Source organism: Macrosteles quadrilineatus, unplaced genomic scaffold (genome assembly GCF_028750875.1).
Source record: "Macrosteles quadrilineatus isolate MER2022 unplaced genomic scaffold, UCM_ALF_1.0 Scaffold_4__1_contigs__length_99947679, whole genome shotgun sequence".
Lineage (NCBI taxonomy): Eukaryota > Metazoa > Arthropoda > Insecta > Hemiptera > Cicadellidae > Macrosteles > Macrosteles quadrilineatus.
The window spans coordinates 39,090,973-39,104,240 of record NW_026542597.1 but is presented as its reverse complement, the minus strand read 5'-3'; the positions used below and the strand labels follow the sequence as shown (position 1 = coordinate 39,104,240).

Genomic DNA, 13,268 nt, shown 5'->3' with positions numbered 1-13,268 from the left:
CTATAGTGTAGCACACATATACCTATAATAAAAGAATGTGTTTAATGGTTTGCACTGTAAACGAAAACCTATCACAATAGTTCCAAACATGTTAATAGGGCAATTTTCTAACATATTTTAGTGAAATTATAATCAGGCAAACGGGAATTCGCTTAGTCTATAGGTTGGCTGGGGCAGGGGGGTTATATTACTGTTTACAAACAAATAAATCAAAAGAATATACCTCACAACTCAGGATAAGGGCCTAGGTTGATAAGGCAATATAGAATGTAGATTATTTCCTATATCCATCGAATGATTTCTTTTACAATGAATTATTATAAAAATAAATAAATATTATTACAACATTTCACAAAATTAAGTATATTTAAGTATAATTAACAAACAGACTCAGTATAGTTAGATCATAAACAAATGAAGTACTGTTACCGAAACAATCCTATAATAATGAAATTACATTTACATATGGTTTGGCAGCTTCTTTAGGTAATGTTAAATAATGTTTACATTCAGGCTAGTGACATCATTATTTTAAATTTATAATCCTTACCCTCTCTGTTCTAATATTCGTGCAGTATTTAATAAGGTTTGAACCAGCTGTGTTGAATTGTGAAATCAAAATCAACTAGTGTACCTGTTGCTCGAATTCGAGCAATTGCGAAGCATTACAGGCGACTCAAAGATTATGGAAATACTCACGATCTACACAACAGTTAGATATAATCAAAATCTTTTGTAAATATCTTATCTTTTTTCAAAAAGCCGATCTTGTTTTTAGTGTAAAAAAACATTATTTCTATTTCTTCTACTTGGTTGTGTTCTATACCTTTCTCTATGCTTCCATTGTTTGCAAATCGGTTATTTCAATGATTGCTCAAGAAATGTAGCACAGTGTTAGTTCAGTTTTATTTTTAGCCTATATCAAATTGTCCAGGATTTCTCGCTCTTTTCCATTGTAATAATTACACCAACCCAAGTTTCGTCTACAGATGCAATATGCCAAAAAATATCACCTACATACAATCTCCAAAAAGTGGTAAAAAAGGCAGAAACCAACCCATACAATAGATATAAGTTAACTCCATAAGAAATAATTTTAAGAGTTACTGTGATATTAGGATTTTCCACTGATTAGGCAATAGAACATTATATTGCAAAACATGACACGATGCAGAATAAAATCGATTTTAAAATCAGAAAAACCCATTGCAAATACTGTACTTCATTTTGAAAAATTCAATAAATCACAATTTAAATATATTAACAGCTGTTTCATTAAAAAGTAGTGTAGAATTATGCATATGGTAAACAAATTTGAAGAGGCAACTTCAAAGGCTTCTGGGGCAGAGCCCCAAGGGAATTTACCTCGTTCCTCTTTTGATGGCTCATCTATAGACCAAGACCTTTCTTTAGAGACCCCTACCAAGTTTCTACGCCCAGCCATTCTCTTAAATTAGCTTGGACAAAAACCCAGTTTTCCCTCCATAAGAATAACATGGGATGGGAATTCAAAGGCCACTGGGGCAGAGCCCCAAGGGAATTTACCACGTTTCTCTTTTGATGGCTCATCTACAGACCAAGACCTTTCTTTAGACACCTCTACCGAGTTTCTACGCCCAACCGTTCTCTCAATTTAGCTATGACAAAGAAAAACAGTTTCAAATTAATATATAGATTTGACAGTTAGTTAGTTCTGCTTGTTTACATTTTTAAACTTACTAGGTTTGTTCTTTGTTACCATGGATACCATCAATCAATATTTACTTTTAAATCTCTCATCTCAGATTTTTGAAAGCCCACGGGGCAAAGCCCTAGATGAATATCGAAGCGGCAATAGTTCTATATTATGTATCCTCGGAGCTGTAGCTTCATTTGTGTGCAATTTAAGCATAGTCGGAGCAGTATTTTTTTTAGATTGGCTCATACAAACACACACACCGACACCCCCTCTTCTTTATAATAGTGTAGAATATAGAATAGAATAGATAGATAGATAAACCTATTTCAACGTACAATATCAGTTTTAGGAAATTCCTAATCACTGTGGGATATATTTAACTTCACTTATTATTTATTTAATATGTTTCTACTTCTTGAAATTCTAACTGGGAGGCGGAGCAAACAGTTTGTTCTAAAATGAACTTGAAAATTTTAAAGAATCTTTTTCTGTTGGTTTACTTAAAGTATATAATGTTCTACTATGAATGCAAATCTTTAATATAGTCTAAATTTCCAGTCCCACCCTCAAAAACTATGATATTTAACAGTTGAATCTTTATAACGTATAAACACATTATTTTTAATCGGTCATCAAACTGATTCTTGAATTAGTAGTTGCAAGAGTACACAAAACTGCAGAGAGTCCTTGAAAATGCTTGTGCAATGATGTAGTTTTAAATTATAAAAGAAACCCTTCAAAAAATTGTATTAACAGGACCAGAGGACCAATATGCACATGGTATTTCATTTGTATAAGGCAAAAAGTTCAAATCATATTAACTTATGATTGCCAATAGATTTTGGGTTTCCTTAAAACAATTATTTAAAACTGTCTGCAAATGTCAATAAAACTAATTTTATAAGAAATTGTAGATTCTTCTGTTGCTCTGTAGGCGACCATTTTGGTCACACAAGGAAGTCCAAACTTATATCTTAGTTTGAACAACGTCATCTTGATTTTACATTGCTCAAGATACATAATCGACACATAGGCTTTCAAAAAAAATAAGTAAAGAAAGTAACTAGTGATGGACCGCGCAGACATAGGAACAGTCTAGACTTGCCTGTTACTGACGTTTTCCAAACGAATATAGAAGTTAGATCTACATTCTTCATTTTAGGCTTGAAATAAATTTGTTTGTGGGTAAGAGCGAATGAGTAAGCATGAACAATAATTTTACCCTTCTCCCCGACACGCCACCATACCACAGCATCTTACTAGCAGAGCTCAAGGTCATTGACGTAATTGTAATGAACTAAATTTAGACTTCCACCCCCCAATGTCACCAATGGGCCCTAAAGGTTGGTATGTAACAATTCATGACGGTTGAACAATGGCCTTTAAAATACGCTTTTAATTTGTTTTCTAGCGTTTACCGTATCTTAGAAAAAGTTAGTTTACAATAATTACAAAAACTTGTTGGGCGAAAGAAAAATTCTAAAAAGCTACAAATTAATTAATAATATATGTATCTATATCGTATTAAAGTGTGTTAAAGGTTTAGCGTTTGGTTTACAATGTAAAAATTTTCAAAGTCACAAAATGGTTTCTGAAACTCTTTATACAACTCTCCTTTATAAAAATTTAAAAAAAATATTATCCAAGATATTGAGCTCTTTAGCCACAAAATCCACCGTTTTTTTTCTTACCTGAAGAAGAAATAAAAACAGTAGCAGCCGACGAACTTTGTTATGTCATATTTAAAAACTCATTTAAAAGTACCGACTTTATTTCAAGATTTAAAATAGAAAATATAAACTTTTGAGCTTTTAATTAGAACCAATAGTGTCCTAGACTAATTGACATCTTTCACACGAAGTGTCAACGATTTACCTTTAGTCTAAATGTCAAGTTATTTTGAAGCTGGACGTTGAGTTTTGGTGCCGTTTTCATTGGCATCTACCACTTCTAACCTGCACTAAGATGGCGGACCAGAACTGCTTGTATGTTAGTTATATAGATGTGCTCCATCTATTGGTCTTATGTGATCGTTGATTTAAACTAACGGAATTCTGATGAAAATTTGATCATGAATTATTAGCAGTTTTGCAGGGATGATTAACAATAGTTTTTTTTAATTTAAATTGATTGTTAGTTGGCAACAAATCTTAGAGATGTGTATACATTTTTAGGACAAAATTGAATTGGCAGATGCCATGGTAAAGAAGCGTACTAGAAAAAGTTACTGTCGCCTCATCCAATTTTTACAGCAGTCAGCTGTTGACATGATAGGCGAGCAACCGCGACAGTGAAGACGGGGAACAGCTGATTTCATGTTCCTAGTTGGCAAATTGTCTGCTAGCTACTAACGTACACATGCATAAGCCATCAGCGGTAGCACCAGTAGCCTCAATGAATATATAAACACTTGTGTTAAGGTTTAAATACAGTAGTCAATGTTATTACTGAATTTGATACTATATATTGTTACTAATATATGAAATGGAGAAAAACGTTACCTTAAAAATACAAAATTTCCCAATTTATATCCAGACCTTTTTAAATAGCTTAGAAAACAAATAATTTAGTATATCAAAGTGTTTTTGTACGGTTATTGGTAACAGGACAAATTCAAAAATTGTAAATTTAAAATTCCCTTGTTATTCATATAAAGAATATTGTAAAATGTTGTAGTTTGCTTGTTCATAGATATATTTTGATCAAACTTGGCAAATTTATTCAAACAATTACAAAACTATTTGGATCATGAACGGTAATCTAGTTTTCCCAAGGTAGGACACGTGAATTGGAATTTTGGCGTTACAGGCACAATGACAGTAACAATCAAACAAACGTACAGATATTGACACAAGATTCGTTTCGGCTATCTTATTATATACAACGTAGAAATAACCAAACACTTCATGAGTCTACGCAATGTACAGACAAAACAGTAAAGACTTTATAATCTTATAACTAACTATCTGCCCATGCTTCGCAACGGGGTGAGAATCTTTGGGTCTCTAAATCCACCGTAAAAAAATATTATATTTCGTGCCTAGGGCCTACAGTGAGGTTTTGCCGACTCGATATCGGGTTTTAAGTTCGGGACGAAGTCGAGAACGTGAAACGATCGAGAGCTGCAAACCCATTTTGGCTCGTGGTACGAGCGCTATTTTTCACCCAAGTATGTTTTGCAATATAACGTTCATCTTATTTATGTGAAATATTTTGAGGGATCAGCAAAATCAAAAATAACAATAAATAGTTGTCTAGGCAGCTGTGACAAAAAACAAGTCTATTGCAATGCCATGGATACAGCTTGTGCATTTAATTTACATTAATGTTTTAAGTAAATAGGCGAACAAGTGATTTTGCGGCCCTAGGGATGTAAACCCCTGCTCGGTCCCCATATGACGATGACAGCTGGCATGGCCAGCAAAACGTAACTTTCAGCCACCAATATAAACCAGCTAAATGTATGTAAAACAGCTAAAAACATCATAGTGAGGTGAAAAATTCGTTACGCATACTTTTACATTACCATGAATTAATTATATGCATACAGAAAAAACGGAGTCATACTTATTGCGTATTTTAATGTAAACTAGTGGCTTGTAGGGACATGGTCCCTAAAAAGCTACGGAAAAGGAATTATTGTTGGAATATTTAAACAAACTCAGAATCAAATTATCTATATGTCAGGATAGGCCTAGATATCCCACTACAACATATCTTTTGTGCAAAAAAAAAAACACAAAACAGTTTGTTGTTTGTCTTTGTTTGCTTTTGTTTATAACGTTATGTTCAACCAGAGGTTTAACTGCTAAAGGCAGCAAACATGTTTATGAATAAATATTGGTTTATTAAGGTAGCTTTGGTTTTTTGGTTAATGCTGATAACAAGGCTTCCCCGATTGAAATACAGTATTGGAAATTGACTTCGTCAAATAAGAAAAGGCAAAAAATGGTGTGTTGAGATACCCTACCCAGTTATTATTTCTAAGTCTATGCTCATTTTGTAAAGGTTTAACAAAATTATTCTTAAGTAAAGGCATCCCATTGACTGAACTTGGACCTAAATTTGTTTGTGATCAACATTAAAAAACCACTATTAGCCTAGTGTAAGTATGTGGTGTTAATCCTCCTAAAGGTGCGATTGATTTACATATTCTACCAAAAAAGGGCCTAGTCAACGTCTAATTACTAACTATTTTGCGGCTAGTTAGGGTTCCATTACCCAGTTATCGAAACTAATCTCGACATAAATATTTTTGGTTCGTTTAAATACCTGTACGAACCTACTTCATCTCTATTCCCAAATTGTTTTCTAAGAGTAACCGTTGAGGTTATTCCACTTCATACAAAATATTGATTAAGCACTACAATAAATTTCAAATATAAATGTTAGTAAATTAAAAAAAAGGGAATAAATCTTTTACATATGTTTTGAAATAAAAACAAAGAAGATCTTCTTTTAATCTTGAATCGTTTCTTAAATCTTGAAAACAATTTATTTCAACTTTGACATAACTAAAAAGTCTTGATTATTAAAGGTAACGTTATCCCTTTACATAGTTGGTTTTATATAGTATACATTACGTTGCAGAATTGACTGGTAAATGAGTAATCCAAATGTAAGCTTACTTGCTAATGATAAAATCACGATCAGCTAGATTGAAGTAAACAAAAATCAGCAGTAAATGCCTTCTAATGCTATTCTTATGGAAAACATTGTACGTTATATCTAATTTTGTGTTAAGATTTTGGAAATTTCACTATTTTTCCCGCCGTCACGGGATAAAGACCTTTAATTTGAGCCCTCTCACGTCGTTCTACGACTTCCCAGTCGCCCACAATTTTGACGCAAAGAATCGGCTTACGTAATTAATATATAGATAGAATAAATGTCTTGTATATTCCCATGAAACTGATAATTTACCCAGCACATTAAGGCCTTTATTCCTAGTATCTCAGTTCGTAAACCATACATACAATGTGACGATAAAATATCAACAAAATAGCATGTAGTTTTATGTAATCCTCACGACATTTCATTTGGTCCATTGACTTTAAATCCATTAATTGTAAAAATTATTGGAGCTTTGAAAAAAACTTCATATAAAATCCTTACACTAATAAAAGACGACGTCATGAGCGCGGGAAATGAGCTACAGTGGCTAGGGCATAGCCACATGAATACAGAACGGAATGAAGGAACTAGAACGGAGAACTGGCAACAGCGCACGCGAGAAGTAGGGGGGGCGCACACACCGCTCAAGCACTACAACGCATTAGTGGCATCCTGTCCACACACTGTTGATATATACCGATTTGTGGCATGGTGCCACAATTTAAAAACTGGAATGTTAGATGTTAAAATGGAGTGTTCATTAAAAATATCGATGCAGACATGTTTCTACCACCTTCCTTCATCCACTGGTGGCCGCAGGTTGAAAGATGCCACAATTAGGTGTTTGCGAGTATTCGGTAAAACCCCGTATGTGTGTGTGTGTGTGTGTGTGGCGCCGTCTCATCAGTATACGGAGCGTGGAGTGTGCGACGGTCGTCGGATTACGTGGGCCGTGGACAGACAAGGCGTTGTGCTCATTGGATAATTACGGGGTTGTTTGAGAACCCCTCCTCACCCCCTCCCGGGACAGTTAACACTTAACAGTGAGGCACACAAAAGAAACCGAATGTTTACAAGCAAACAAAACCCGGACCCCAGCGTGGTTAACACTTCGGTAATTGGTTAGAGCTTGGTGAAGAGTTGGACAGAAAAAATCAGTTGAATGCTTTTGTTTATGCGTGGTTATAAACCAATCAGATGTCCCATCCTCGTCGGCATTGTCGCATCCGGACCTAGATGCGAACGAAGGATCAGATGATTGAAATGAAATAACTTAGAAAAACAGCATTATTGGCGTTGGCGAGCGGGAGCCGGTGAGGTAGGACGACGACTGGAGGGAGATACAGCGTGTTTTCGGGTGATCCAGGTAGCAGTGGGAACGGAAGGTGGTGTGATGGAACAACCAATAGGGTGAGTTTATTTGACCAGGCTATATGACGTCACATAGTAGCTATGATATCCAACGTTACATGGATTCAGCTAGCAGAATCATAAATCGAGAAATATACAATTTATTTAAGTTACACTACAGTTTATGAGGTTAACAATTTACATTATGATGATTGGGTGGACAAACACATTTCTGAATAACTTCTTGATCAGAACTTCTTGAATAACTTCTTCTGGTTTTTTTTGTTTTTTTCAAACACATTTCTGATACCGGTCAATAGGCTCCAATTCGCGCCAATCTTAGTCTGTTGCAGGTTGAATCCTGAGAAAGTCAATAGTGTTTGATGGTTCGAAACCGGGTTCACTGATAATTGTACTGTCTAAACGATCCAGTAGACTCGTGGCTACCTACTATACATGAAGATTGGCTACACAAACAATGTCAGACACCGTCCAATAGGCTCCAATCCTCACCAATCTTCTACTTAGCCGTAGCCTTGACCCTCTTGGCTGCATCTCCGTCGCTTTTCACTTTATATCGTTTATTGGTTCCATTTCCAAATCCCCCAGGCACTGGGTGATGCTGGTTTGTTAAGGCTTAAGCGATCTGTGATATAGCCAAAACTTCATAATTTGTAGTTCATCTTTAGATTTTGATTTATCAGCCATAAAATAATTGACTGCATCTAGAGAAACCTAATTTTTAATATAAAAGTCATACAAGTTTTATTTTATTATTAACGAAGTCCGGAAGCTGTCAGAAAAAGGAAGTAGAAATTTCTTGGTTAAACCGTTACTTTCTTTATAGATACTTTGTAAGCCTACTAATCATGAAATTTAACAACACTCTACCATTATTCATCCTTAAAAAACGTGCTACAAAAAGTGAGACAGGAAATGACCAATAGAGAATACTACTGTTTCTGTTTTACCGCATCATACAATGGTTCGGTTGAGAGGGTTGATCTAGATGATCTGTCGGCGCTTCAGTGGAATTAGGGGAGGTTTTAACACTGTGAAACTGACCATCAGCTGTCTGGTGATTGTTGTAACTGACCCCATCCCCCTCCTCCTTGACAACCCCATCTGGTTAGTTTACGCCCTGAGCTCTGCGCTTCCCTCTTCAACACGGTGTCTTCACACCCCGACCATCAGCAGATTAATAGCTTGCCGACAAGAAAATCCACACGTTGTGTCAAACAGTTAAGATTTATGTTACGGAGTTTTGGAAACGTAATCTCAGTCTCAGTTCTAGCTTGAATGAGGTTTGCGGAGATTTAAGACGTTAATTGAGTGCTGTAGGTTATTTAGGAGATCACGGAAGTTGGAATTCTATATTGTGGTCTGTACTATTGTTTGGGTAACATTACTGACCAATGATTTATATTCTTGTTTACTCTTGATATATGTAGTTGCGAAGAACTAAATCGTATTCTGAGCTCTGAGCTGACGAATCACAGTCTAGACTGATACGTAATATTCTCAACTACTGATAGGTGATAAATTATATTCTGGACCGTCGATTTATTCTGTGCTGCTGAAACATTATTATATACTGCTGTTAATACTGTACATTCACTAAGGAATGGTCTGGGTTACCGGAACTTATTTTATAATAATGGTGGATAATATCAATATATTTAATTAGGCGAGTAAGGTACAGTAATGTCCGTGTGGTGAAAATTGTGATTTCGTAAATAATTTTCTCTATGTTTTTTTAAGATCTCGTAGTAATCTGGAAACGATTTTTAAATGATTGAGTTTATGCTGTTTACAAAGCAGTTACCACAACTTGTTCACAAAATTCATCTTCAACATAATAATGTTATCTTCAACTTAGTGTAACACGTTAGTTGTATGCGGAACACGGAAGATATACTTATCAAAACTGTGCCAGATACGATCAAAACTTGTACAAATTCTCTCACGAAGAATTTCTATTTGAAATACGACCTTCGCACTCATTATCCAAGTTATAGTGCAACAGAATGCAAATCAATTGTCTTGGCGCCGGCTGTGTAAACGCTTAAGTGAAATCAAAATCTTGCATAACTAGTTTTTTCACAATATCAGGGAAAGATAACCTCGTGTGATAGAGATACAGTATCAGCAGCGTGCACTTTGGTGTGAAAAACTACTTTTGATTATTGGAGGAGTTTGCCATGAATATCTGCAGTGAAATGAAGGGGATTGTAATTTTATTCTGAACTAGTGTTCCTGTTGCTCGAATTCGAGCAATTGCTAAGTATAACAGGCGTTATTTTAAACCGAATTTTAACCAAGTCTGTAAATGTTTGTAGCAAACTTATTTACTGTTTACAATTAACATATGGTCTTCTTATCACTTTTAATTTCTGACAACAGCTGGAGTTTCATAACAATTTTTGTTTCCCATGTTAATCTTATGGAGAAATATGAAACTTTAAAGGGCCCCAGGGCCTCACTCTCTAATTATTTCCCTAAAAAGAAAGTTTCCTGCACAACTTCACGTTACGCTCTTTCCAATGACACCAAAAACATGCCAATCGGTTCAGTAGTTTCGGAGGAGTAATTGTCACAAAAATCTTGCTTGCGTATTAAATAAGTATAGATAGATTTGTTCCATCTCATTTGTATGCGAATACTCTGGGAAATAATTCAATTTTGATCTAGACAAATAAAAAAGAATGCATATTGCAGGGTACATTTGAGAGCTCATAAATCTTTAACTAGGTATTTATATCTATAGCCATTTTAGAGCATTGCGTTTAAAACTAATGGCGTGTAAATTTGCAAAAAAGATCATCTTTGACTATTTAAATAAGATAGCCTAACCACGTGAGGGGTTAATTTGGTGATTTTTTTTTAGTTAATATGTCTACATACGAGTCAATTCATATGTCAAAATTTACAATATTCTACTTGAATTCACTAAAAACATCACCAGCTATAATAACACCGTTTTCGTATGGATGTAAACAAAAATGTTTCATGGCTATCTGTTTTGATGTAAATAAAATGTAAACATGAAAAAGTTCAGATAATTGACAACATAATTCAGCACAAACCCTTCAATTTTAAAATCCTTCAGAAAGAAGGGCTTTAAGGGATATCCTCCAAACCAGCAAAAGGCACATCTAGAGAGAGATTTAAATTGATACCCAAATATGCCTATAAAAAATATTTAGGGGTCGATTTGATGCACATAAAAATTACACAAATTATTTTAATAATATAGATAGATTTTATTTATTTATGTTCAATTTGTATATATTAAAACTTATCGACAGCATGTTTTTTCAGTGCTCAAGAGGATGTGAGCTGTGGCAGAAGGCCCTGGAAAGTAGCTGTCAGGTGGTTTGTGTAAGTATATTATGTATCTTATTTATAGTCTTAATTGATTACCTGTATTCAATCGCTATAATAGTCTGTATTATTGAAAATCTCTCAATTTTTTTTTAATTAGACCACCAAACAAAAATATGGTTTCACGTTGTGGTTTTTTCAAGAGTGGTACAAAATCCTCTTACAGATGAGTGCTTGGAATCATCCCAATCACTGCAAACCTGCAAAATGGGATTTTTGTAGGTCATTCCATTTTTATTCAAACGAGGAACAATCAAGATTATTTAAAATTTACATCCTTGTGAACTGTGTTTTAGATTTAGAGGACCCGAACCTAGTAGTAGCATTGACTATATACCAATGGCAAAACCATAATATTTATCTATAGTATATAGTCAAAGTTAATGGTAGTATATAGTGTAGTAGTAGTGGCCCCATTAGTTGAGCAATTACAAAGTGTGTTTTTTTTTTGCTTTTTTTAATGTTTTTTGAACCCAGTGACACACTGTACAAAGTGTGGCCCCGGCCTATATAAAAACTTCCTAACTTTCCTACGTACCAGTAACAGCTGATTTCCCCATGAAGGGAAATTTGATTAGTGATGGGATGAATGTATTTCGGATCAGCTGGTTCTACTGTTACATTGTTGTAATTTAACAATTCGTTTATTTGCTCAGATACACAACGCTGTATTTTGAAAGTAACACGTGAGATGTAGTTAAAAGGGAAAATCGGGTTAGAAGGGATTTATTAAGAGAGGGGCGTATACACACCTACTAGTACGTCATTAGTTCCGGTCTCGGAAAATTTGAGAACTTTTTAAAATTTCTTAAAATTTTCACATGTTCTTAAAACTTGTGTACACAACAGCAATGGTAATAGGTATGCATTAAATTATACTCGTAGAGTGGTGATGTCGGGCATACGACTTTGCTTTGTAGGTCTGTCTACTGTATTTCTTAATAGTTTTTATTCTGATTTGATTTTTATTGAATCCACATCCAGCCACCGGTTGATAGATGTTTTTAATTTCATTCTCATCCTCTTTAACTAAAACTGTTTGAAAAGGGAAAAAATTATAAATTAAAATGTTATATAGAATAATCCATCAATAAGTGAATTTAACATTTTTTAAAATACCTATACTTTCTTTTAAAATTTTACCTAATCCATCCTGATTCTAAAACAGAACAAAGTAAGCTATGAATAAAAATCTCTTATTGAACCTAAAAAAATGATTTATTTAACTTTCATGTATGGTAATTTTTCTCAAAAAATGTGGAACGCTTCACGATTTTGCGTGTCATCCTTGCGCAGGGGCCATGCTAATCTTCTCTGTATCGTTCCAATTTTAGTATATGTACTGCCGAAGCAAGTACGAAAGATAGATGGAACAGTCGAGTATATATGCGAAGAAGCCAAACCAACTTTCTGTCGTCTGACGCCTACTTTTAACAGGCCGTATTAATAATGTTTGCTATGTAAATTAGTTTTGAATTGTGTTTAATAGTACACAATAAGTAACTTAACATGACGAAAGTGTTTGAAAGGTAAGTTAAATCGTTAAAAGTATTACTTTTACTACTTAAAATACCGTAGTTCTCACAAAAGTTTACCGGTAAGTACTGCTAGCGCTCCTAACGGCGCTAAGCAGTACTACGTCGAATCGAAACTCGCAACCGTACAGAACGTTGTCAATGGAGGTAGAGCGACGGCATTTTAAAACATTCACAAATCACATTGTACTGAGATTAATTAAATAATAATATTTAAAACTACTTTATAACAAACTCAGTATTATCTTTGACTATCAATACAACTTCAGTACCCAATAGTCAATGGTATTATAATATGTGGTTTTACCATGAATGTTTAATTTAAGTTATCCAAACATCAGCTTATAGCCTAACAAATTATCACTCCCTCCCACCTAACCTATCTGTGGATTTTTCAGAATGGAACCCAGGAGCTGGTTCCACTCAAGGAACTCTACTGTGTAATGGGATGCAATGATGCTGTGAATAGATATTTTCATGAGCTCAAAGGTATGTCTTGACATAGACTAAAACATACATGCTGCATGTTGTTTAGTTTCAACTCTCCAATAAAAGTTGCCAAATTCTTTTTTCATTAAATTTCACTAGAACCCTATAAAATTAACCAGGCACCCAGTAGATCTAGAAAAGGCTAAACACACTTTTGGATTAGGCTTAGGCAAAGCTTTATTATAGAAAATAATCAAAATTCTATGTTAGACATGTAA

At 34.5% G+C, this 13,268-nt stretch overlaps 1 protein-coding gene and 1 non-coding gene across 3 annotated transcripts in view; one reads left to right on the top strand and one right to left on the bottom strand.

The window, feature by feature from the left end:
• The window catches only part of LOC128991545 (proto-oncogene tyrosine-protein kinase ROS), a 93,068-nt gene that overhangs the window by 41,483 nt on the left and 38,317 nt on the right, over nucleotides 1–13,268 (top strand). For both annotated transcript variants that reach the window (XM_054414527.1, XM_054414526.1), the window contains exons 3-4: nucleotides 10,964–11,023; nucleotides 12,960–13,050. In XM_054414527.1, the coding sequence (XP_054270502.1) occupies nucleotides 10,964–11,023; nucleotides 12,960–13,050 (151 nt within the window). The remainder of the gene's footprint in view (nucleotides 1–10,963; nucleotides 11,024–12,959; nucleotides 13,051–13,268) is intronic.
• On the bottom strand, nucleotides 12,278–12,384 carry LOC128993673 (U6 spliceosomal RNA). The gene has a single exon (XR_008490802.1). It is a non-coding gene; the product is annotated as a U6 spliceosomal RNA (small nuclear RNA).